Source organism: Lepus europaeus, chromosome 5 (assembly GCF_033115175.1).
Source record: "Lepus europaeus isolate LE1 chromosome 5, mLepTim1.pri, whole genome shotgun sequence".
Taxonomy (NCBI): Eukaryota; Metazoa; Chordata; class Mammalia; order Lagomorpha; family Leporidae; genus Lepus; species Lepus europaeus.
The window spans coordinates 54,535,663-54,563,236 of NC_084831.1; the positions used below are offsets into that span (position 1 = coordinate 54,535,663).

A 27,574-nucleotide genomic window follows, 5' to 3' on the forward strand; every position below is an offset into this window, starting at 1 on the left:
CTTCTATCCCATTTAGGGTGATTGTCATGGTGACTGAACAGCTGGTGAACATGTGAAATGCGGTGCTTCACAAGTGGAGGTTCGTGCTACAGTCATGTGTGAGGACCTTTGGAGAAGTCACGTGTGAGGGTAAATGTGTGTCGGCTCAATACTTACTTTCTTCTGTATGTGTTTTACTTTTTTAGAGTTAAGAGAAGAATGCCTAAATATTATATTATATTTGGGGCTTCTTTAAAACATAGCTATGCATTGAAACAGTCAGTGGTCGACATAGGTAACTAGGGAATCCTAAGGAGACCTAAGAATGCTTATAAGATGTATCCTTGGGGCAAAACTATCTTGTTAGTGTCTTTCTTATCAGCCCTTCATTCCTCTTTTAAAGCCCGTTTCTGAACATACATGTATTGCCTTTATTGTGTTGTTGTTGCTTTTGCAAATTTTTCTTTCTTTTTATCTAGAAACCTTTTATTTAAGGTATACAAATTTCATATATACAAATTTAGGAACATAGTGATTCTTCCCACCCAACCCTCCCTCCCACCTGCATTCCCACCCTTCTTCCTCCCTCTGATATTCTCATTCTTCTTCTTCTTCTTCTTCTTCTTTTTTTTTTTTTTGACAGGCAGAGTTAGACAGTGAGAGAAACAGAGAGAGAAAGGTCTTCCTTCCGCTGGTTCACCCCCAAAAGGCTGCTACGGCCGGCGCACTGCGCAGATCAGAAGCCAGAAGCCAGGTGCTTCCTCTTGGTCTCCCATGCGGGTGCAGCGCCCAAGCACTTGGGCCATCCTCCACTGCCCTCCCAGGCCACGGCAGAGAGCTGGACAGGAAGAGGAGCAACCGAGACAGAATCCGGTGCCCCAACTGGGACTATAACCCGGGTGCCGGCGCCGCAGGCAGAGGATTAGCCTAGTGAGCCGCGGTGCTGGCCTCCCATTCTTATTTTTTACAAAGATGGATTTTCAGTTAACTTTTTTTTTTTTTTCCAGATTTTCAGTTAACTTTATACTCCTGAGATTAACCCTACACTAAGTAAAGAGTTCAATAAATATTATGAAGAAAAACAAATGTTCCTCAACAGTTAAGACAAGGGATATTCAAAATCATCTCATTTCCAAGTGCCAATTACCTTGCCTAACCATTAGCTCTGAAAGTGGCAATTCACATAAATTATCATTGTTCCTTTGTTCTTATTTGCCGCTTCTGATCCAGCTCTCTTAATGCACCTAGGAAAAGCAGCAGAAGGTGGCCCCAGTGTTTGGGCCTCTGTCACCTATGTAGGAGACCTAGAAGAAGCTCTTGGCTCCTGGCTTTGGCCTGGCTCAACTCTGGCCATTGTGGCTATCTGGGGAGTGAACCAGTGGATGGAAGATCTATTTCTCTCCCTCTTTATCTGTAACTCTGACTTTCAAATAAATAAGTTAATCTTAAAAAAAAAAAAAAAAAACACCAAAACTCTGTGAAGAATGATTTAGTAATTTCTTGTTTTAAGAAATACACCATAAACACCATCTAGAAAATAATTTGTGGGGCAGTGTTGTGGCACCGTGGATTGAGCTTCTGCTTGTGATGCCTGCATCCTATATTAGAATGCCTGGTTCTAGTCCTGGCTACCCACCTCCTCTTGAACTTCCCATTAATGTACATCCTGGGAGGCAACTGAAGATGGCTCAAGTACTTGAGTTCCTGCCACCCATGTGGGAGACCTGGATAGAGTTCCAGGCTCCTTATTTCAGCCCTGGCTAGTGTGGGCATTTGGGGAGTGACACAGTGGATCAAAGATCTCTCTCTTTATACCCTGTCTTTCAAATAAATAATAAACATTTGAAAAAGGAACCCAATTTTTAACTTGCAAAGAATGTTGTTTAATGCTTTTCTTGACTAAGGCTCTGGTGATACCAATGGAAGGTAGACTAAATTAGAATTTTAGCATATCACTTTGGCAGTGAAATCAGATATTTTAGATACTAAAGGGATTGAAGGGGCCAGCGCCGTGGCTCACTTGGCTAATCCTCTGCCTGTGGTGCTGGCATCCCATGTGGGCACCGGGTTCTAGTCCCGGCTGCTCCTCTTCCAGTCAAGCTCTGTGCTATAGCCTGGGAGGGCAGTGGAGGATGGCCCAAGTGCTTGGGCGCCTGCTCCTGCATGGGAGACCAGGAAGAAGCACCTGGCTTCTGGCTTCGGTTCGGTGCAGCGTGCCGGCCATAGCAGCCATTTGGGGAGTGAACCAACGGAAGGAAGACCTTTCTCTCTTTCTCTCTCACTGTCTAACTCTATCTGTCAAAAATAAAAAAAAAAAGAAAGGGGGAGGGATTGAAATATACTGCATAATGGTCAAATCATCCCTTCACTTTATGCTATGTACACAGATGAATTCTAATTATTTTTAAACCAGGGAAGTTTTTTGAGAGGGAGTTTTTGAGTGAGAATAATGTAGAATTTTGCATTGAAACTGTTACTTTTAAAGTTCATTGTGGTTTCCTCATTTGTGGTAGATTTTTGTTTTCTCACTTGTGGTTATGCTAAAAAGCACTGTTTATCATGTTTTTCCTTGGCTCATCTCATACAGATGTAAAGAAATTATTCTAATAGACTGAATATATTGAAATATTAATTTACTCTGTTTCTTCTTTCAAAATCTCACCATACTTATTTTAAGGGGAAATAAAAAACTGTGAATTAAAAAAAAAATCCTTCCATTCTTTTTTTTTTTTTAGCCTAAACTGCCCTGGGAAATTAAATTAAGGAAGTTAAGTTTCCACATGACTAAGTAGCTGAATCTGGTGTATTTTAGAACCACAAAAATAGAGTTGTTTATTTTAAAAATGAAAAAAAAAAAGTGTCTCATCAATTTTTTAATCTATTGACTGTTTAAAAATATCATAATAGGATGTCGTCACTGTAAATTTTGTAGTTGAACAGTTTGATTTTTAGAGTTTAAAATAACATGGGTGCATTTGTAATTTCTTTTGAACATTTTTGAATAATTTGTTAATAAAAGAGACTCAAGGTAAACAACTTTGTTATTAAGAGAAGTTCAGAGAATGTCAAAATCGAGGTTTCATTTCTTAGGGATTTACAGTTTTTTTTTTTTTTTTGACAGGCAGAGTGGACAGTGAGAGAGAGACACAGAGAGAAAGGTCTTCCTTTGCCGTTGGTTCACCCTCCAATGGCCGCTGCGGCCGGCGTACCGTGCTGATCCAAAGGCAGGAGCCAGGTGCTTCTCCTGGTCTCCCATGGGGTGCAGGGCCCAAGCACTTGGGCCATCCTCCACTGCACTCCCGGGCCATAGCAGAGAGCTGGCCAGGAAGAGGGGCAACCGGGACAGAATCCGGTGCCCCGACCGGGACTAGAACCCGGTGTGCCGGCACCGCAAGGCGGAGTATTAGCCTGTTGAGCCACGGCGCCGGCCAGGGATTTACAATTTTAACAACTTAGACTTCTTAGTTATTGTTTGATGCTAATTTGTTGGGATATGTGGGCCTATGCATATAAAATTTATGCATACACATGCATGACTTGTGTGTTTTTTTTTTGACAGGTAGAGTTAGACAGTGAGAGAGAGGGAGACAGAGTGAAAGGTCTTCCTTCTGTTGGTTCACCCCCCAAATGGCCACCATGGCTGGCGCTCTGCGCCGATCTGAAGCCAGGAATCAGGAGCCAGGTGCTTCTTCCTGGTCTCCCACACAGGTGCAGGGCCCAAGCACTTGGGCCATCCTCCACTGCCTTCCTGGGCCACAGCAGAGAGCTGGACTAGAAGAGGAGCAACCGGGACAGAACCTGGTGCCCCAACTGGGACTAGAACCCGGGGTACTGGCACCGCAGGCAAAGGATTAGCCAAGTGAGCCGTTGTGCCGGCCCACATGCATGACTTTTATCCATACTATTCTCTGTTTTTCCCCCTCATTCTATACCCTGAATATCTTTTTGTGGTGATAAATATAGATCTCTTTCATCATAGTATGCATATGCCGTAATTTCGTCATCAGATAATTCTGTGTGTTTTGTGCCAGCTGTGCTAGATGTAAGGCTATAAGTCACCAATATACCTTCTCTGCTCTCAAGAAGTTTATTCTTTCAGAAGTAATTATGTAAATATGTCTTCTCAAGCGTGCCCATTTCATCTCTTGAAACGATGAAAAAGAAAATTTCTTTAATATGTGTTTCTTTGATGTACTAAGATTTGCATGTTTATTGGCCTTTTTCCCCTTTCAGTTGCCTGTCATGTTTCCATTTGAATTTTTTTTCCTTATTGGTTTATGAGAGCTTTTTGTATGTTAGGGACATTGACCCTTTGGATATGATGATATGTTTTTTTTTTTAATTTCTTTTTTTATTATTATTATTAAACTTTTATTTAATGAATATAAATTTCTAAAGTACAGCTTATGGGTTACAATGGCTTCCCCCCTCCCAAAATTTCCCTCCCACCCACAACCCTCCCCTTTCCCGCTCCCTCACCCCGGAAGTAAAATTTCTTAAAAATTACTTATTTAATTTGAAAAAGTACAAAATTCATTGTTTTCCGTATCTTCTTTGATTACATTGTGTTAGCTATATCTTTATTCAGTCTTAAGCCATATAGTTTTCTTTTCTTTTTTTTTTTTAACTTTTATTTAATGAATATAAATTTCCAGTGTACAGCTTATGGATTACAATGTCTTCCCCCTCCCATAACTTCCCTCTCACCCGCAACCCTCCCCTCTCTCGCTCCCTCTCCCCTTCCATTCACATCAAGATTCATTTTCAATTCTCTTTATATACAGAAGAACAATTTAGTATAAAGATTTCAACAGTTTGCAGCCACATAGAAACACAAAGTGAAACATACTGTTTGAGTACTAGTTATAGCATTAAATCAAAATGTACAGTACATTAAGGACAGAGATCCCACATGAGGAGCAAGTGCACAGTGGCTCCTGTTGTTGACCCAACAAATTGACATTCTAGTTTATGGCGCCAGTAACCACCCTAGGCTGTTGTCATGAGTTGCCAAGGCTATGGAAGCCTTCCAAGTTTGCCGACTCTGCTCATATTTAGACAAGGTCATAAAAGACAGAGTGAGGATAGTAACCAATGATCCTAAGAGTGGCATTTACCAGGTTTGAACAATTATACAGCATTAAGTGGGGAAGAGGACCATCAGTACACACAGGTTGGGAGTAGAGCCATTGGAGGTAGAGTAGAGGTTATGATTACAAAGGAATGAGGCCCAAGTGCACTAGACAGGGTCTAGAACAAAGGACAGAGTCATTATTAGAGGAGGTAAGAAAGGTGCTGTCTAAGCTACAATTAAGTTTTCTGATTTAGAGGCAAATAGAACCTGACAGAAGGGGCTTGATAATAATCTGGTGGGCTTTAGGCCTTGTAAATTCAGAGGCCCAGACCTATCTATCTCTTCACATGGGGTATATCCTAAGGGAGGTGTGAACCTCCTAGGGGAAGGCACTCTGTTGACTTTCATTACTTGGCTGGCCTGGGAGGAGAGCTGGCCAGGTAAAGGCAGGGGGCATCTCTAACAAGAAATTTACAGTTCTGCCTGTAATGTTGCTGACCCTACTTGACCATCCCCTCAGCTGCAGTGGTCACTTTGGAAGTTGGGCTGAGTGAAGGGCTTTTCAGCTTAGAGCCAATAAGATCTGTGGCTCTGACCTGGGCATCCTTCGACTCCAGGGCAGGTCCATTTCCAGTGATCCAACTCTTGGCAGAGCTGCCAGGGCTCTTCACAAGCTGACTTCTGCTGAAGCCCAGGCTTACCACATTGAAAGCCACTGCAGTGGATTGGCCTGTTGGGTCTCCTTGAGGGCAGATCACTGTACAGATTAGCCATTAATAGGCCTGCCACCCATTGGTTTATGAGAGCTTTTTGTATGTTAGGGACATTGACCCTTTGGTTACGATGATATGTACTGAATTTTCTTCCTGATTGATGGATTGTAACTCAGCTTTGTTCATGCTGTTTTTCTTCTTCTACAGAAGTTTTCATTTTTATGTAATTACATTTTCCTTTGTGATTTCTGGTTTTGCATACCATACTTAGAAAGACCTTTTCTTTTTTTTTTTTTTTTTTTTTTGACAGGCAGGGTGGACAGTGAGAGAGAGACAGAGAGAAAGGTCTTCCTTTTGCCGTTGGTTCACCCTCCAATGGCTGCCGCGGTAGGCGCGCTGCGGCCGGCGCACCGCGCTGATCCGATGGCAGGAGCCAGGTGCTTCTCCTGGTCTCCAATGGGGTGCAGGGCCCAAGGACTTGGGCCATCCTCCACTGCACTCCTTGGCCACAGCAGAGAGCTGGGACCTTTTCTTTCTAAAGATTGTTTAGAAAATTTGATCTATGTTTTCTTTGGGTATGCACACATTTGCTGTGTGTTTGCATTCGCACTGAATCTTTGATTGATCTAGAATTCATAATTTGTGAGGTATTCATCCAGCTTTATTTTTTAATTAAAAAAAATTTTTTTTTGAAAGGCAGAGTGGACAGTGAGAGAGAGAGAGAGACAGGGAGAAAGGTCTTCCTTTGCCGTTGGTTCACCCTCCAATGGCCGCTGTGGCCGGTGCGCTGCGGCCGGCACACTGTGCTGATCTGAAGCCAGGAGCCAGGTGCTTCCTCCTGGTCTCCCATGGGGTGCAGGGCCCAAGCACTTGGGCCATCCTCCACTGCACTCCCTGGCCACAGCAGAGAACTGGCCTGGAAGAGGGGCAACCGGGAGAGAATCTGGCACCCCGACCGGGACTAGAACCCAGTGTGCCGGTGCCGCAATGCGGAGGATTAGCCTATTGAGCCGCGGTGCCAGTCCAGCTTTATTTTTTAAACTGGCTAACTTATTATTCAGCACTACTTATTTTTTTTTAATTTTAATTTTTTAATTTTTATTATTATTATTTATTTTTTTGACAGGCAGAGTGGACAGTGAGAGAGAGACAGAGAGAAAGGTCTTCCTTTTGCTGTTGGTTCACCCTCCAGTGGCCGCCGCAGTAGGCGCGCTGCGGCTGGCACACTGCGCTGATCTGTTGGCAGGAGCCAGGTGCTTCTCCTGGTCTCCCATGGGGTGCAGGGCCCAAGCACTTGGGCCATCCTCCACTGCACTCCCGGGCCACAGCAGAAAGCTGGCCTGGAAGAGGGGCAACCGGGACAGGATGGGTGCCCCGACCGGGACTAGAACCCGCTGTGCCGGTGCCGCAAGGTGGAGGATTAGCCTAGTGAGCCGCGGCGCTGGCCAGCACTACTTATTAAATTACCCATCTTTTCTTACTGATGTGAAGTGTCTTCATATCAGGTACTAAATTTCAAATATGCTTGGGTTTATATTTGTACTTACTGTTATCTTTTATTAGTGTCCTCCTATGCTAATGAGTAATACATTTAAAAATAGAACTATAGTTTTATAGTGTGTTTTAATATATAATAAGGCGTATCTTATTAGGAATTATGGAATTATTTATATATTTTGAAAGACAGGGAGGGAGGGAGAGAGAAAGAGAGAGAGAGAGGAGGAAGGAGGGAGGGGAAGGGGGAGAGAGAGAAAGAGAGAGAGCAATACAGTTATCTTCTATCTGCTGCTTCACTCCCCAAATTGCTGCAACAGCAGGGGCAAGTCCAGATTGTAGGGGCTGTTCCAGGTGGAAGCAAGGAGCCTGGAAATCCAGCTGGTCTCCCATATGGGTGGCAGGGGCATAAGCGTTTCACGTCATCTTGTGCTACTCTCCCAGCGGCATTAGCAGGGAGCTAGATCAGAATTGGAGCAATGGGACTCAGACTGGCCCTCTGATATGGAATTCTGACATTGCACGTAGGAGCTTAGTTCTCTGTGCCACAATGCCATTCCTTCCTCTTTCAGAATTTTTGGTTATTCTTTAAAAAGTACCTAAGTTTATAACACGGTTCAACATGGTTCAAGGGATCACCTTTCAGAATATTCCCTGATTAGCCTCAAATTAAGATTTTTAGAAGCGGTCACTTAAATTTTTGTTATAGAAGTAAAGTAGACTTCAATGTTTATAGATGAGTAAAACTCATTTTTAATTATATGAAGAGTAATTATACTGAATAATTAAACTACCAACAGCTTATCCTTAGTTTGTATGATGGTAGTTTTATTTTTTTTTCTACTCTATATAACATTGACAAGAAAAGTATTCTTATAGAATAGTGAAAAATATGTTCCAAACACATTTTAAATATTTTAACTTTGGGGGCCAGTGCTGTGGCACAATGGGTTAACACCCTGGCTTGAAACACCGGCATCCCATATGGCGCCAGTTCAAGACCCAGTTGCTCCACTTCCCATCCAGCTCTCTGCTAAGGCCTAGGGCAGTAGAAGTTGGCCTGGCTGGCACCGCGGCTCACTAGGCTAATCCTCTGCCTGCGGTGCTGGCACCCCGGGTTCTAGTTCCGGTTGGGGCGCCGGTTCGGTTCCGGTTACTCCTCTTCCAGTCCAGCTCTCTGCTGTGGCCTTGGAAGGCAGTGGAGGATGGCCCAAGTGCTTGGGCCCTGCACCCTCATGGGAGACCAGGAGGAAGCACCTGGCTCCTGGCTTTGGCGCCGGCCATGGTGGCCATTTGGGGGGTGAACCAGCAGAAGGAAGACCTTTCTCTCTGTCTCTCTCTCTGTCTAACTCTGCCTGTCAAAAAAAAAAAAAAAAAAAAAATTGGCCCAAGTCGTTGGACCCGGAAGAGGCTCCTGGCTCCTGGCTTCAGATTGGCGCAGCTCCGGCCGTTGCAGCCAATTGGGGAGTGAACCATCAGATGGAGGACCTTCCTTCTGTGGGTTCACGACCCAAGTGGTTGCAATGGCTGGAGCTGTGCTGATCCGAAGCCTGAAACCAGGTGCCTCATCCTGGTCTCCCATGCAGGTGCAGGGGACCAAGCACTTGGGCCATCTTCTATTGCTTTCCCAGGCCATAGCAGAGAGCTGGATTGGAAGAGAAGCAGCCAGGACTAGAACTGGCACCCATATAGGATTAACCTACTGTGCCACACCGTCAGCCCCTGGAAACATTTGTAATGGATATATCATCCATCATATGGAGCGACTATAGATAATTCATGTACTTTTAGAAAAGATTTATTCATTTGAATTACATAATTACAGAGAGAGACAGAGACAGAGAAAACGGGAGACAAAGATTTTGCATCCTCTGGTTACAGTGGCTGAGGCTGAGCCAGGCTGAAACCAGGAAGTTGTAACTCCATCTGGATCCTCCCACATTATGCAGGGGCCCAAGTGCTTGGACCATCTTCTGCTGCTTTCCCAGGCATATTAGCCGGGAGCTGGATTGAGCACAGCAGCTGGGACTTGAACCAGTGCCCACATTCACACATTTTATAAACTCTTTTCTAGAATTTGTGAAATTACATATGTAGTATGCTTGAAAATTTTTCTTTCTTTTATTTCAGTTGTCAGTTGAAAATACCTAATTCTAGTGAGAGTGTTGCTCGTAATATACCTATGCTTCATTAATTTATCAGTTCACTGAATCACTGATTCATTTAATAAATATTTTTGTGAACTACTTACATGCTAGGCAGAATTTAAAGACGGTAAATATTTTAATATTGAGTTTAGAAAACAAGTAATTATAGTACAGCGTGATACATGCTGTGATAGATGAAGACATATGTTCTGAGAACTAAGTCTCATTTTGAGGTTAGGGGAGGTAGTCAGGGAAGTCTTACCAGTCATATTGCAGGAGGCAAAACTTAAGCAGGGTCTTAGGGACAGTAAGATAGTCATGCAGTGGGAGTGAGCAGGAAGGTATTTGAAGTAGCGGGAACAGCATGTACAAAGGCATGGAGGTATGGGATAGCTCTTGGAAGTTCAGGAAGCTTTAATAGTAATATTAAAGTAGTTTTATCATATGGCAGTGTGAGGGAGTGGCCAAAGAGGAAGCTAAGTAGGCCGAAGTTACTTCATTAAGAGCCTAAAATACCATCCTGAAGTACCAAGGCTTTGTGCTAAGTGCTGGAGGTACAAACATGAATGCTGCAATGTCCTTGTGGAATAGATTTATAACTAATTATCAGTTGTATGTCAGCAATTCTTAAATTAGTATCTCAAACTCAGACCTCTCCTTTGAGCTCCACATCTACATTCGTATATCCAGCTGCCTAATTAATATTTCCTATTTGTCTAGAACATAAGCTGTATGAGAACAGGAATGTCATTGCCTTTGTTCTCTGCTGCGTGACAGTGCCTGGCAATCACTTACTGAATAATTACACAAGTGTATACTTTTCTGCCTGCTTCTCTGAGATGTCTCATATGCTGAATATCTTAAATTCATGATCTCCCTCTAACTTGCCCTTCTCCTAATGTTCCCTATTTCAATGATAGGCACCAACTGTTTAGTTTCACAGTCAGAAGCCTGGTGTATCTTTCATGCATTCCTGTTCCTCACCTTCCACATTCATTGTATCACCAAGATTTAGTGCATTTCTGACACATTTCTTCATCCATCCGATACTCTCTGTTTCCGCTGCTCCGGTCCTAGTTACTGTCGTCTCTCTGCTAGTTCTGTATGATTGTGGTAAACTCTATCTACTCCTGTCCTCTTTCAGTCTGTTTGCCATAGTGCTGTTAGAGTAAAACAAGCAAAAAACTCCCACAGAATCCGGATCTGATATTCCTGTTTGAAACCAATTGCTTTTAGGATAAAGAACAAAATTCTGAACTTGAGTATACAGGATCCTGTGTGCTCTGGCCCCCGTCTAACTGTATAGCAGCATCTTGTGCTACCTTTTTGGACTTTCTGTAACTCTAGTCATGTCTTTTTAAATTTTTCTAATATCGTGTTTTATCCTACCTCAGAACTATCATAGATACTTAGTAGCTTTCCATATATATTATAAAATGGAATATCTATTATTAAAAAGTGAAATCTTTGAATAGATATTTATAACCCTAAAAAGGTAATGTGCTATGCAGCATTCTTTTCTTAAGATGTAAACTGTGAATCATTGCAAATAAGTACAAGCATTTTCATTTATAATTTTCCTCTTTTCAATTTATATCATATATTTAAATTTTCACACTAGTCAGTTATGAAACAAACGTTCATTTTAATAATATACATTTTTATTATTTACATTTATTATTTTAAAGTAAGAAAAAACATTTTCAGTTGCAAATGTAAGCCATTTTGTTTTGAAAAAAGTGCTGCAGTATTGAGATAGGATGGAACAGTAGGAAATGTCTTAATTTTGAAAATGAAATCCAGCTAGACTTTATACGAAAGTAGTGACTTGATACAAGTGGTACTCTCCATTCTAAAGATAGTCAACATTTTTTTATAATATTTTACATCACCTTCTCTGATTACAAATAAAACAAATCTTAGATGTTCTTACTTAGGTGACTTAGTATATTCAATTGTGAGCCTTGGGGGGTTGGTTGGTTTTGTGGGATAATTTTATTGTTACATATTTATTTGGTGGTGAAAGTTTCTTGTAATTAAAAATATTTACAGAGTGTCTTACTCTGTGAGATTAATATCTATAAAGTTAGTATTCTGTTTTCTGATTCTAAGAAGTTAGTTTGCTCATTTCCAGTTCAAATTTATATTTAATCATTTAAGTGACTTTAGCAGTATGTTACACCTAATATGTCTGATTTGCCTTTGTCTTTATTTTTTTTTAAGATCAGTACAAAAGATTAAATTCTACAGAAGAATGCAATCAAGTGATGGCTTTTTCTTTAGAATTTGAATATGGAGGCCACAGGAACAGATGAAGTTGACAAACTGAAAACTAAATTTATATCTGCTTGGAACAACATGAAATATAGTAAGTACAGTGATTTAAAAATTGCATAAATCTGAAGAAATATTTGAAGATATATATTATCTTTTCTAAGTAACTGAGAACAAATGCAGTGCTTTAGTTTGAAATATTTCTGTAAGGAATGTAGATAAGAATATCTTCTGAAGAAAGAGCTAAATATCATTGTAAAGATTGCTTTGAAAACCAAGCATACTGGGTGGTACTTTTTTGTTTTTTAATTTGAGAGAGCATATTGATGTCTTCTGGCTCATGTACTTTTCCTTTTTTTAAACATTCCAAAGCAAATAGAATTTATTCAGGTGATGATACCACCTCAACTCTTCAAATTCATTTATAGTCAGCCTTATATTTGAACTACAAAGTGAGCAAAATAGACCTTTGAACATAGAAAATAGATGGTATAAAGTTTATGCAGACACCTCTGACTTTTCTCTTAGATGTACCCTCAGGTCCATATATTTATTCATTCATTTGAGAGGCAGATGGAAACACACACACACACACACACAGAGGGAGGGGGAGAGGGAGAGGGAGAGAGGGAGAAAGGGAGAGGGAGAGAAATACAGAAAGAGTGTGAATGTGAACTCCCATTTACTGATTCACTCTCCAGACAGAACTGGGCCAAAACCTGGAGTCAGGAACTTGATCCATGTCTTCCATGTGGATAGCAGGAACCTAATTACTTGAGCCATCACTGCTGCCTCCCAGGGTCTGCATTACGGAGAAACTGGAATTACAAGTTGTAGACAGGGATTGAACCTAGAGACATGGGCATCCTAACCAGTGTCTTAACCTTTAGACCAAACTCTGCCTGGTCCCTTATTTTTAATCTAGTTCCTTTTGATTTGCCAACAACTCTAGTGAGGATTGTATGGTGATTTTTTTTTTGAAACTCACTTCAGGCTGGAAATAAATTGGAGATAAAGAAACCCTCAAAGATGGAAAAATACTTGGGCAGAATGGTTTCAACAGGAAGTTCATATTTGTTAAAAATGGGAATGATAACAAAATTCAGTAAAATCCTTTAATAATGCAAATTCAGGTAAGCATAATTGGCACTTGGCTTCTGGTCCACTGGAAGTCATGGCCAGCTGGCTATGTAGCGAGCTATAATTTGGCTATAATATGACATTGTATTTTGAAAATTATGAACATTATTTTTTTAATCAAGATATATTTCACACACTATAAAAGATATCTTTCTAAAACATACATTTTAAAAATTTCATTGTCAATTTAAAAAAGTATATAACTTAGTGTTTTTTAATATATCCACCCTGGGGGTCAGTACTGTGGCGTAGAAGGTTAAGCCTTACCTGCAGTGTCAGCATCCCATTTGGGCACTGGTTGGAGTCCAGCTCCAACTTCCACTTCCAATCCAGCTCCCTGCTAATGCACCTGGGAAAGCAACAGAAGATGGCCCAAGTACTTGAGCCCCTGCACCCACATAGGAGACCCCAGAAGAAGCTCCTGGCTTCAGCCTGGCACAGCCCTGGCTATTGTAGCCATTTGGGGACTGAACCAGCAGGTGGAAGATCTCTCGCTTCCTCTTTCTCTGTCTCGCTCTTTGTCTCTGGCTCTCCTTCTCTACAACAATAAATAAATAAAAATTTTATATATATATATACTTATATATTACATATGCTATATATTAGTACATATCATACTATATGTAAGTATATATTATGTAGTATATAGAATATATTGTACTAATATATACTATATATAGCATATATAATATAATATATAGCATTATAAGCATGATCATACATTGTATATCATATAACATACATTATATAGTATATAATTATATATTATAATTATTATATGCCATATAATATATAAGATTATAATATACAATACATAACACTACATTATGATAAATATTATATATAATTATAATTGTATATATTATATTATGTAGAAAAATTATATATTATTAGATTATATTATATATAATAAATATACAATAAAGTATATATGTAATAAAATGTACATAATATATAACAAATATATATTTATATATGATAAATAGTAAAATAATATATAATATATATGATATATTATATATAGTGCATACATATAAATATATATATAGTTATGTGTATGTGTGTATATATATATATGTATATATATATTCACACTTCTGTGCAACTGTCATCACTAATTCCAGAATGTTTTCATTACCTGCTGAAGCAGCCCTGTATCCATTAGCAGTGGCTTCCTATTTCCTTTATCTCTCCATCTCCTAGAAATCACTAAATCCACTTTTTGTCTCTGGATTTAACTCTTCTAGACATGCCATATGAATGAAATTTATATGTGGCCTTTTGTGTCTGGTCTCTGTCACTTAGTATAGTATTTTCAAGGTTCATTCTTGTAGCATGTACTTAGTTATTTTTTTATATGAATGAATAACATTTCCTTTTATGGCTATACCCTCCTTTTTTATCATTTATGAGTCGATAAATATTTGAGTTGTTTTTACTTTTGGCTATAATGTTGCTGTGAACATTCACGTACAAATTTTTGTGTGAACTCTTAATTTTCTTGGGTCTGTAGCTAGGAGTGGAATTACTAAGCCATATGTTAACTCTTAAGTTTGAGTTTTTGAGAAACTGTAAGTTGTTCTCTAAAGTAGCTGTATCATTTTACATTTCCACCAGCTATGTTAGAGGTTTTAAATTTAGCTATATCCTCATTAACACCTGTTATTACCCATCCTTTTTATTAGAGCTACTGTAGTAAATGTGATGAGATATCACATTGTGGATTTGATATGCATTTTCCTGGTAACTAATGATGTTGAACATCTTTTCAGGTCCTTATGGCCAGTCCTATATTTTCTTTGAAGAAATTTTTTTTTTTTTTAATTTTTGACAGGCAGAGTGGACAGTGAGAGAGAGACAGAGAGAAAGGTCTTCCTTTTGCCGTTGGTTCACCCTCCGATGGCCACCGTGGTAGGCGCGCTGCGGCCGGCGCACCGCGCTGATCCGATGGCAGGAGCCAGGTGCTTCTCCTGGTCTCCCATGGGGTGCAGGGCCCAAGCACTTGGGCCATCCTCCACTGCACTCCCTGGCCACAGCAGAGAGCTGGCCTGGAAGAGGGGCAACCGGGACAGGATGGGTGCCCCGACCGGGACTAGAACCCGGTGTGCCGGCGCCGCAAGGTGGAGGATTAGCCTAGTGAGCCGCGGCGCTGGCTTCTTTGGAGAAATTTATATTCATCTGCTTTATCTTTTTCTGAATGAGTTGGGAGAGTTCTTTATATACGCTAGATATAAGTCCCTTAGCAAATATATGATTTTCAAATATTTTCTCCCATTTTTGAGATTACTTTTCACTTTCTTGATAGTGTCTATTGAAGCACTAATTTTGGTGAAGTACAATTTAACTATTTTTTATTTGGTTACTTATGTTGATGTCATAATAAAGAAACATGCCTAAATCAAGATCATAAAAGTTTGTACCTACCATTCCTTCTGGGAAGTGTAATTTTTTTAGCTTGTACATTTATGTCTTTAATTAATTTTAAGTCAATTTTTTTTTTTTTTTGACAGGCAGAGTGGACAGTGAGAGAGAGAGAGACAGAGAGAGAAAGGTCTTCCTTTTGCCATTGGTTCATCCTCCAATGGCCGCCACGGCCGGCGTGCTGCGGCCGGCGCACTGCGTTGATCCGATGGCAGGAGCCAGGTGCTTCTCCTGGTCTCCCATGGGGTGCAGGGCCCAAGCACTTGGGCCATCCTCCACTGCATTCCCTGGCCACAGCAGAGAGCTGGCCTGGAAGAGGGGCAACTGGGACAGAATCCGGTGCCCCAACCGGGACTAGAACTCGGTGTGCCGGCGCTGCAAGGCGGAGGATTAGCCTAGTGAGCCGCTGCGACGGCTTAAGTTAATTTTTACATATGATATGAAATAGGAGTATGACTTTAATTATTTGTATGTGACTATCTAGTTGTCCCAGCATTATTTCTTGAAAAGAGTGCTGTTTCTCCACTGAATGATTTTGATAGTTTTGTATAAAAGCCAGTTGGCTATAGATGTATGTGTTTATTCCTGGACTATTAATTCTATTCCATTTATTTGTATGTCTATCCTTATTCCAGTATAGCATGGTCTAGATTACTGTAGCTTTGGAAGAAAATTTGGAATTATAAAATGAATCTTCCAACTTTGTTCTTTTTAAGATGATTTTGCTTATTCTGAATCCCTCACATTTCTGTATGAATTTTATGATCATCTTGTAAATTTTTAAAAAGAAATCCAGCTGGGATTTTGATAGGGGTGTTCATTGAAACTGTAGGTCAAATTAGAATATATTGTAGTACTAACAGTATTAAGTCTTTCAGTCCATAGATATGTATGTCCTTCCATTTACTTAGGTCTTTCAAAATTTTGTTCAATGATGTTTTGTAGTCTTCAGTGTATAAGTCTTACACTTCTTTTGCTAAAGGTATCTCTGTCCTTTTTGATATTATTATAAAATGTATTCTTAATTTCATTTTGGATTATTTATTGCTGGTGTATAAAAATCCGAATTTGAAAAATTTGATCTTATATCCTATAACTCTGATGTACTCCTTTATGAGGGGTAATAGTTTCTTAGAAATTCTTTGTATTTCTGTACAGAAGATTATGAAGTCTTCAAATACAGACTTTTATGCTTTTGAAGTCCTTTAATCTTTATAAATAGGTTATATGATGAAGATTTCATTAGTAAGGTCTGAAAATTGTTCTACAAGTACTCAATAATACATTTCATTTGCATCTTAGGAATTATTATTTAACCCAACCACATGTTTATATATATAATAGCTTTAATAATGTATAGCCTTCTGTATTTAGATATTTAAATGTGCATAATAAAGTTATGATAATGTCACATCTTTGGAGAACAGATTGTTCAAGGTGCTTAAGTGTTCCAGATAGCTTTATGTTACAGAGTAGTATTTTATTTTTAAGATTTTATTTATTTATTTGAGAGGCAGAGTTACAGACAGTGAGAAGGGAGAGAGAGAAAGGTCTTCCATCCGCTGCTTCACTCCCCAATTGGACGCAATGGCCGTAGCTGCGCCGATCTGAAACTAGGAGCCAGAAGCTTCTTCCGGGTCTCCCACATAGGTGCAGGGGCCCAAGCACTTGGGCCATCTTGTACTGCTTTCCCAGGCCACAGCAGAGAGCTAGATTAGAAGAGGAGCAGCCGGGACTAGAACTGGCACCCATATGGGATGCCAGTGCCACAGGTGGAGGATTAACCTACTGCGCTATGGTGCCGGCCCCAGACTAATGTTGATTGCCCGCTGTCCACTAGGCTTTGTAGTAAATAATTTATGTCCTCATTTAAATTTCTTATCTCCCTGAGATAGGTATTGATATTCATTTTTTATAAATTAGGAAACTGAAATTAAGTGACATGTTCAAAGTTGAATCTTGAAGCTGGAACTTATACCCATCCTCACTTGTTTCCCAGTCTATTCTCTAAATATACTGTAAATAATTTAGGATTATTTTAGTCGAGATCAGGACTTTGTTATGATCACAGTGGAACTAGAAATGGCTCAACAGTTAAGATATAAAATTGAACCTTTTTTGAAAAAGTCTTTACTTTTACTTTCTCTCTTTCTCCTTTGTTTGCATGACTTTATGATATGTGTAAACTTAACTTCCTTTTTAAAAAGTTAGTAAGTAAATCACCCTTGTTTGGTTATTCTAGAAAATCATTATCATCTTTATTTCAGTACTTTTGTTTTATTTTCATTTTTGTTTTTTATTTATTTACTTTTTAAATTTTTTTTTTATTTTTGTTTTTCCCTGACACCATACCTCTGAGGAAATAGTTTTTAAATTCTGAGATTAATGAATAAAAATAATAGAAGCAGCTGCAGATTGATCTAGCAGTTTGCACTTTGTGTTTTTCAAAGATGAACGTACAGATTTAGTATGTGATAAAATGCTTATTATGTGTGGATGATTATGCTTATTTCTTTTTTTAATTTATTTTTATTTCATAAATGTGAATTTACAAAGTGCAACTTTTGTATTGTCGTGGCTGCCCCCCCACCTCCCTCCCTCCTGTGGCCCTCCCCTCTCCCTCTCCCATCCTGCCCTTTATCAAGTTTCATTTTCAATTACCTTCATATACTGAAGATCAACTTAGTATATACTAAGCAAGGATTTCAACAGGCTGCACTCACACAACCGCACAAGGTATAGAGTATTGTTCGACTAATAGTGTTTTTACGTTTCATAGTAAAACACATTAAGGACAGAGATCCTACGTGGGGAGCATGTACCCAGTGACTCCCGTCATAAATAAGAGTGCCAATTGTTATTTTCATTTTTGAAATCCTTAGTTCTGATTTCAAATTGTTGACTTAATAGACTTAAAAAAAATAGGTTTTTTTTGAGTGTGTGAGATTCTGTTTGTGATAGCTAATCTCCAAAGATGGTGCTCAGTGAACTGCACCTTGTATTATCTCTTCTCCCATTGAATCTGGGCTGACTATGCCTCACATTAACTGGTAGAGTGAAATAGAAGTGATGCTGTGTCAGTTCCATGCCTACCAGTTTAACAGGTGACTTCTGCTTGCTCTATTTTGGAGCTCTGAACTGGCATGTAATCAGTTCTGCTACTATACTGGAGAAATCACGTGGAGAAACCTCATGAAGAGGAAGTTCTGGGGAACTACATGAGAAGGATTAGCTGACTCAATGTCCCACTTGAACTTCTCTGATTTCTGCTACATTAGGGACTCCAAGCAAATCTCACGAGAGGACAACCCAGTTAATCCCAGTGAACTCACAGAACTGGGTGAAGTAAGAAAAAAAATGCTGTTGTAAATTACAAAGTTTGGAGTGGTTTGTCAAAAAGGAATAGATAGGGGTCGGTGCTGTGACGCAGCAGGTTAACACCCTGGCCTGAAGCGCTGGCATCCCATATCGGCGCTGGTTCTAGTCCCGGCTGCTCCTCTTCCGATCCAGCTCTTTGCTGTGGCCTGGGAAAGCAGTAGAAGATGGCCCAAGAGCTTGGGCCCCTGCACCTGTGTGGGAGACTAGGAAGAAGCTCCTGGTTCCTGGCTTCAGATCAGCGCAGCTCCGGCCGTTGTGGCCCTCTGGGGAGTGAACCAGTGAATGGAAGATCTCTCTCTGTCTCTATCTCTGTCTGTATCTGTCTTTCCAAAGATGGTGCTCAGTGAAATAAATAAAATCAATCTTAAAAAAAAAAAAAAAAGGAACTGATAACTAAAATACTGTCCAAATTCATTTCTAAGCATTTTTATGTTAACTGAGGGAAAATTAACATCAAGTAAAATGAGTAGATCTTAAGTAACATTCTTTAGAGTTTGAAACATGAACGATCCAATCAACATATAGAAAATTTCCTTTATACCAGAAAGCTTCATCATGCTTCTTTTTGGTCATTTTCTAGCCCTCGTGGGCAATCACTACTATGCATCAATTTATTGGATGGCTGGTCTGCAAAGGTCCAATTCGCTAAATAAACTTGCTTTCTTGTTTAGTTTGATTAGTTTTCATTTGGAAATTACAACATTTAATTTGACAGGTCCACCTCCCTTTTCTATATCTACATATAGAGACTAGGTAAAGGGGGGAGATTAAGGAACAGAATAATTTCTTTATATTCCTGAATATGAAGAATTCTGTTGAATATATTTTTATGTGTATAAGAGGAACTTACACATATTGAAGTATTCACAAGGATATTTCTTGTTCATGGCTTTTTCCTGTGCCCTAGGCTCTGTTATTTATTGGCTCTATGGTGTTATTTATTAGATACTCAGTATTTTCCCCTCTCTGTGCTCTATAGTATCCTGATTCAGCATGAATAAGCTGTGGTAGAGATAAGTAGTAAAATTCTAATATTGCTTTCATAAAGATAAAATGAAAACAGGCCACCTAAAACTAAATAATTGAAAGAAAAAAGTAGATTAGTATCTTGGTAGGTTGGTGTGATTCAACTCTCACATGGCTGTGGGAAGAGAGGAAAAGGCTATGCCTTATGAGAAGTCCTGAGTCCTCTTATGCACCTAGCTTCACGGAGTACCAAAGGAAGTCAGTTTGATTCGAAGGATTCGGCCCTGCCAAGGTTTGTATAGGAAATAGAAGAGTAAGAGAGATATGTACCACATGACTGATGGCCGACCTTTAGATTGCTGTAAGCCTGTGATATGTGGACTCAGAGTGCTTCAGGCTCTGACCAGATTCACAGCTTTTCTTTTCTTGAGGAGGGACTGGTGGGTGATGGGTTAGAGAGAGAAGGTGAATGGTAAAGCACAGGGAGAAAGGCAGGCATTGCTCCCTGAGAGTTTGTTTCTTTGAACTTTTTCTTTTTTTAAGTTCTTAAGATTTGTTTTGGATATGCTTTTTTGGATATTAGAATCATTTCAGTAAGACACTAATAGTGTTACTAAAAGAAAACACATGTAAAGCTTCTAGCCTAGAGGAAGTTCTGGGGAACTACATGAGAGGAGCAGCTGACTCAGTGTCCCACTTGAACTTCTCTGATTTCTGCTACAAAAGGGACTTCAAGCAAATCTCATGAGAAAACAACCCAGTTAATCCCAGTCAACCTACAGAACTGGGTGAAGTAAGAAAAAAAAAAAAAAAAAAAAAGCTAGCCTACTTCCTGGTATACAATAGGAAAATCTTAGTTTCCCATTGCAGTTTAGAGAATCCAATCCAGGTGTGAAAGGAGAAAACATAGCTTAGCAGAGCCAAACATCTGCCCCAGGGAGAACATCTTTGTTGGAATAGCATGAGCCAAGTCACCTTCTGAGTGTAGGTCAAAGTCAGTGGGTTCTAGAGATAATGTGTGTCACATTGTGGCAAGTCTTTAACGTGACTGAGAAGTTGGTAGTAAATCTGTTATGGGGGGCCAGTGTTGTGGCCTAACAGGTAAAGCCACTGCCTCCAGGGCCAGCATCCCATAAGGGTGCCAGTTTGAGTCCCGGCCACTCCACTTCTGATCCAGCTCTCTGCTATGGACTGGGAAAGCAGTATAAGATGGCCCAAGTGCTTGGGCTCCTGCACCCATGTGAGCAAACTGGAAGAATCTCCAGGCTCCTGGCTTCATTCAAATCAGCACAGCTCCAGCCATTGTGGCCAACTGGAGAGTGAACCAGCAGATGGAAGACTTCTCTTTCTCTTTGCCTCTCCTTCTCTCTCTATGTAACTCTGACTTTCAGATAAATAAATAAATCGTAAAAAAAAAAAAATTGTTACGTAACAAGTAACTGAAGGTTGTTTTGGAGAAGTTTCTTCATCAAAGCTAAGGCACAAGAAGATTATTTTGGAAGCCGTATGTAACATTTGCTAAAATGGGGGAAAGACTGCCTGCCGAGAAGCTGTTTTGGAGAGTGTTACGGTAATCCAGGTAGAACTCAATGATGCCCTCCCATTCTCTCTCAGCACCAAATTCAGAGCCTTGCATCATCTTACGTTGATGTATTACAAATACATATTTTTATTTGTACGTTACTTTTAGGGAGTACTTTCATTAAAAAAATCACTCCTTTTAAATTTCTCAACAACTCTGTTTAATGTAAAGGGCAAATAGTCTGCTGAAGACTAGACCCAGGTCTGCTGACGCCACATTTCAGATTCTGTTTATATACTCTTGTATTTTAGCTGCTTTTACCATTAGCAGTCAGAATTTCATAGACTTGGGATTATTGAGGAATGTGGTGGGTGCATGCTTTTCTCAGGAAATTCAGATCTGTAATAGCATCATGAAAAGTCAAAAAGGACATTACCTTTTAGATTCTGACAGTTTAGTAGGAAGAAAATTGAAAGAATTAAGAATATGCAGCAAAAGTTGGGGTTAAGAGCTGGGTTGTAGAAAACTGAGTTAATGATGTCTGAAAGCTTATACACCACTTTCAGACAGCCTCATTTGACCAAAATGATGAGGTTCCCTAGGAACCTTCAGAGATCCACTTTTATCAAGAACGGTAGTCTACTGTGTGATCTTTTTCCTAAATTACTCAAATATTCAAATACTTTAGGTCTTAGTGATCTAAGGTAGAACAAAAACAGAACATTGGTAATAGTTTTTGTCTTTGGGACAAGAATTTGGTATCAGAGAAACTGGAATAATAATTTAATTTTAGAATTTTGTAGTATAAGAATATTGGGACCTATATGAAAGTAAATTAAGAGAACTTTTTTCTTGTGTTTTTTAATTGGATGGAATGCAGTTAAAATATTTCAAAATATTTTTGAAAGTAGCGTAAATGACTTATATTTTTGGTTCATTGTCCAAATATTTTGCAACTCTTGTGAAAAATACATATCTGTAAGTGATAATTGATGTTTTGAAATTAAAGAAAATGTTGCTAGACTTTTGTCTGAAATCTTTTAATTGCAAAATTTTCCTTTTTTTTTTTGTTGTTTAGGTTGGGTGTTAAAAACAAAGACATATTTTAGTAGAAATTCCCCTGTTTTATTGCTTGGAAAATGTTATCATTTTAAATATGAAGGTAAGTGCTAAATTTGTAAACCATTTAAAAATCTTTGTGGAAATTCATTGTGTAGCTTTTTGTTATTTCCAGGTCAATTAAAAATCTGTATTTTATATCACATCATAACATGGCTTGAATTTCATATGAAATCCTTAAAGGATTGTATTATCTTTTGCTATATCTCTTAGTTCTGGACTTATAGTATGAGTTCTAAGTAGATATTATTTAAATCGATTTTTAATATTCCTTATCAAGCTCTTTAATTTTAAAGTATGTGATAATAATGAAAATATCCCTTAGTTGACCTAAAAAAGATAAATCTTCCAGTTCTTAGGATGTCTCTGAATTTCTGCATATACTCATCCTTTCAATAATTATCTTATATTTTATCTTTTTTAAATCTTTTAATTTAAGGCTATATATATATATATATATCTCAAAGCTTTTTTTTTTTAAAGATTTATTTATTTCAGTTGAAAAGCAGAGTTACAGAGAGGGAGAGCAGAGGAGGGAGAGGAGAGAGAGAGAGATTGATTTTCTATCCACTGGTTCATTCCCCAAATGGCCGCAATGGCTGGAGCTGGATCTGTCTGAAGCCAGGAACCAGGAGCTTCTTCCAGGTTTCCCACATGGGTCAGGAGTCCAAGGACTTGAGCCATCTTCCACTGCTTTCCCAGGCACATTAGCAGGGAGATGGATTGGAAGTAGAGTAGCTGGGACTCCAACTGGCACCCATATGGGATGCCAGTGCTGCAGGTGGTGGCTTAACCTATGCCACAATGCCCACCCCTTATATTTTATCTTAATAATTAATGCCACTTAAGGAGTGCCAAGCATCTTGCCTAGATTTTGGGAAATATCTTGGATTCTCACAAAAAATTTACAAGAGGTGGATCCAAGTGTCTTATGAACATGAAAGTAGGAGGTTAGAGAAGTTAAATAATTTGTTCAAAGTTACATGCTGGCTGAGCTGAAATTTAAGCCAACACTAAGTCTCTAATACTAATGTTCTTTTTATTGTATTTCTTGGCTTGGTTTTATGTGTTTGAGTGTGTTGTGATTTGAGTGAGAGAATAAATAAGCATGAGAGTATGCTATTAAGATTTTACTCATTTTTGGCTGATTAGTTTAGTCTATCATTTAACAGCAATTTTCTAAAACCTTGTAAATGACTTTTATTTTTTTTTTTATTTTTCTATTTTTTGACAGGCAGAGTGGACAGTGGGAGAGAGACAGAGAGAAAGGTCTTCCTTTTGCCGTTGGTTCACCCTCCAATGGCTGCCACGGTAGGCGCGCTGCGGCCGGCGCACCGCGCTGATCCGATGGCAGGAGCCAGGTGCTTCTCCTGGTCTCCCATGGGCTGCAAGGCCCAAGCACTTGGGCCATCCTCCACTGCACTCCCGGGCCACAGTAGAGAGCTGGCCTGGAAGAGGGGCAACCGGGAAAGTATCGGTGCCCCGACCGGGACTAGAACCCGGTGTGCCGGCGCCGCAAGGCAGAGGATTAGCCTAGTGAGCCGCGGCGCCGGCCGTAAATGACTTTTTTTTTTTTTAATGTTTTTTTTTTAAATTTTATTTAATGAATATAAATTTCCAAAGTACAGCTTATAGATTACAATGGCTTCCCTCTCCCATAACTTCCCTCCCACCCGCAACCCTCCCCTCTCCCGCTCCCTCTCCCCTTCCATTTGCATCAAGATTCATTTTCAATTCTCTTTATATACAGAAGATCAATTTAGTATAAAGATTTCAACAGTTTGCACCCACATAGAAACACAAAGTGAAACATACTGTTTGAGTACTAGTTATAGCATTAAATCACAATGTACAGCACATTAAGGACAGAGATCCCACATGAGGAGCAAGTGCACAGTGGCTCCTGTTGTTGACCCAAAAAATTGACGCTCTAGTTTATGGCGCCAGTAACCACCCTAGGCTGTCGTCATGAGTTGCCAAGGCTATGGAAGCCTTCCAAGTTTGCCGACTCTGATCATATTTAGACAAGGTCATAAAAGACAGAGTGAGGATAGTAACCAATGATCCTAAGAGTGGCATTTACCAGGTTTGAACAATTATACAGCATTAAGTGGGGAAGAGGACCATCAGTACACACAGGTTGGGAGTAGAGCCATTGGTGGTAGAGGTTATGATTACGAAGGAATGAGGCCCAAGTGCGCTAGACAGGGTCTAGAACAAAGGACAGAGTCATTATTAGAGGAGCTAAGAAAGGTGCTGTCTACACTACAATTAAGTTTTCTGATTTAGAGGCAAATAGAACCTGGCAGAAGGGGCTTGATAATAATCTGGTGGGCTTTAGGCCTTGTAAGTTAAGAGGCCCAGACCTATCTATCTCTTCACATGGGGTATATCCTAAGGGAGGTGTGAACCTCCTAGGGGAAGGCACTCTGTTGACTTTCATTACTTGGCTGGGCTAGGAGGAGAGCTGGCCAGGTAAAGGCAGGGGGCATCTCTAACAAGAAATTTACAGTTCTGCCTGTAATGTTGCTGACCCTACTTGACCATCCCCTCAGCTGCAGTGGTCACTTTGGAAGTTGGGCTGAGTGAAGGGCTTTTCAGCTTAGAGCCAATAAGATCTGTGGCTCTGACCTGGGCATCCTTCGACTCCAGGGCAGGTCCATTTCCTGTGATCCAACTCTTGGCAGAGCTGCCAGGGCTCTTCACAAGCTGACTTCTGCTGAAGCCCAGGCTTACCACATTGAAAGCCACTGCAGTGGACTGGCCTGTTGGGTCTCCTTGAGGGCAGATCACTGTATAGATCAGCCATTAATAGGCCTGCCACCCATTGCTTCTGATGCCTAGCTTTCTTTTCCTCCTGGTTTGTGTTAAAGCAGACCAGAGGATGCAAGTCAAGGGAGTGCCCAAGTCCCATCTCTAATCTTCGGTGGCCTGAACTACAAGTCTATAGTCACAGGCATGTTCTGTAGTAGTTTTTCTCAGATAGACAATGCCCATGAGGAAAATTCTATTCTCACTTTAAAACTTTCTTTCCCTTTGGTCTGAAAGGGAGGTTTTTTCTACTTACTGTATACTTCGCTGATGGCGAAGTGAATCTAGCTATGAGATTATAATTTAAGCTCTTATTTTGTCTATGCTATTACAGAAAAATGTTAGCCATCTCTTTTATAAGGTCTAAAGGTTAAATTGTGCGTCCTACAGATTCCTTCATAATAGAATTAGTTACCTACCTTGAAGAGAATAGAGAAATGAAAGAACAAGTTGGGCTTAGAATAGAGAAATGAGGGAGCAAGTCCTAGATCGCTTGCTGACAATAGCAATATCACATGAATACTTAGCAAACCGTTTCAACCATTAGATAACAACTTAAGAAAACATTTACCAGAAGGTCCAATGCCTTCTATAAATTTTAAGAATCATGTATTTGAAAACACCTCTTAAATATCTAACATGGTGTAGTTTGTTTAACCAGTAAACTTAAGCACAACCATCTAAAATGTTTTTAGTTTCTTTCTACCAACAAGTTTAAAACATATGATACACAGATTCAGGTCACACAAATTAAAATGTATCTTTGATTGATTTTAGCAACTTAAATTTATGGACAATCTTATCTATAAGCCATTTAAAATAAAACTCTTAATAAAATTTCCCCATGTGGTCATATAATATGTACACACATATAACATAGCATAATAGACCAATATAGCAATTTTAATAATAGCTTTTAAAATCTTTAACTCTTTTTGTAGATTGCCAACTGATTTGAATTGCTTTTTGTTTTTAGTAACCTCAGTTAACCATACCTTCTCTCAGTTGGTACTGTTAATACATTATTGGCTTCATCTGTTTACAGAGCCATCCCAAAGTACTGAATACAGTAGAAGTGGCTGGAAAAAGTCCATAGGAACCTATAGGAGGACAGCTAAACACAGAACCAACAAGGCTTTAGTTCTATGAGTAGCAAATCATATATAACTGTGGATGACAAAAGACTTTAAGTCGCCATGTTTAAAATTATAAAGTCATCAACCAACAAGAGGCACTTGCTTACTTCACAGTATTTTTGAAAGCACCTGTAGGATTTTACAAGTATTTAACCCTTTAGGCCTCTGGGGCTTTCTCATTAAGATAACTATCATGTCTAGTAATACAAGATCATTAGACTTTTTAATTCTCAAACATTTGTATTAATAGCATTTTCTATTATAGAAACTTAAAGTTTGGTACCACATCACATCTTGACAGTACTTCTAATATAATCCAAATAGCCTGATTAGTTGGTGTCTCTATAAGATGAGAGACATAGGTCCTTCGATTTTTTCAGTTGGGCCCAAACTGGAAAAACCAAAGTCTAAGATTTACTGGAAATTTTAGAGACCAAATTGTTTGAAACTTTGATTTTTTGAATGCCTGTCAAGAATGACAAGAAGGCTCAAAATCCAAAATATCTGGTTGAAATAAGATTCCTTAAAATCATGACATAACATAGACCAAATTTGATCATTGTTACAAGGTGATTATTCAAATCTTTGAAAATAAGCACATATTTAAATAACCCATAGCTCTTAATAAAAATTCAGCTGTTTTTGAACAATTAGAATTTAACAGACATCAAGAGAACATAACAGATTACTTTAACACATATCTTTAACAGGGCATCAGAGTTTAATTCTATGTCAAAGAGAAATTGAGCTTCCTGTGATCTTTTGCTGTGAGGTTTCCTTCCTTTACCTTCTTTCATATTGGTGACCATGTTTCTGTGTTTCTGTGTGTAACACATCTTTAAGCATCTTTTGCAGGGCAGGATGAGTGGCAACAAATTCTTTCAGTTTCTGTTTGCTATGAAAAGTCTTAATTTCACCTTCATTCACAAATGAGAGCTTTGCAGGATATAGTATTCTGGGCTGGCAGTTTTTCTCTCTTAGTACCTGGGCTATGTCTCGCCATTCCCTTCTAGCTTGTAGGGTTTCTGATGAGAAGTCTGCTGTGAGTCTAATTGGAGATCCTCTGAGAGTAATCTGACGTTTCTCTCTTGTACATTTTAGGATCTTTTCTTTATGTTTCACTGTGGTGAGTTTGATTACAACATGTCGTGGTGAGGATCTCTTTTGGTCATGTTTATTAGGGGTTCTATAAGCTTCCTGTACTAAGATGCCTCTGTCCTTCTCTAAACCTGGGAAATTTTCTGCTAGTGTGTCACTGAAAATGCCTTCTAATCCTTTCTCCCTCTCCATGCCTTCAGGAACTCCTAGAACCCGAATGTTGGGTTTTTTAATAGTATCCTGTAGATTCCCGACAATATTTTTTAGATTTCTAATTTCTTCTTCTTTTCTTTGGTTTGCCT

The 27,574-nt window shown here is 39.3% G+C and overlaps 1 protein-coding gene across 6 annotated transcripts in view; it reads left to right on the forward strand.

Moving 5' to 3' along the window:
• The window catches only part of ATG4C (autophagy related 4C cysteine peptidase), a 109,717-nt gene that overhangs the window by 14,841 nt on the left and 67,302 nt on the right, over positions 1 to 27,574 (forward strand). For 3 of the 6 annotated variants that reach the window (XM_062191458.1, XM_062191457.1, XM_062191459.1), the window contains exons 2-4: positions 17 to 129; positions 11,631 to 11,775; positions 22,187 to 22,270. In XM_062191458.1, the coding sequence (XP_062047442.1) occupies positions 11,700 to 11,775; positions 22,187 to 22,270 (160 nt within the window). In that variant the 5' untranslated portion in view covers positions 17 to 129; positions 11,631 to 11,699. The remainder of the gene's footprint in view (positions 1 to 16; positions 130 to 11,630; positions 11,776 to 22,186; positions 22,271 to 27,574) is intronic. The other 3 variants (XM_062191460.1, XM_062191461.1, XM_062191462.1) reach the window with 3 other exon arrangements.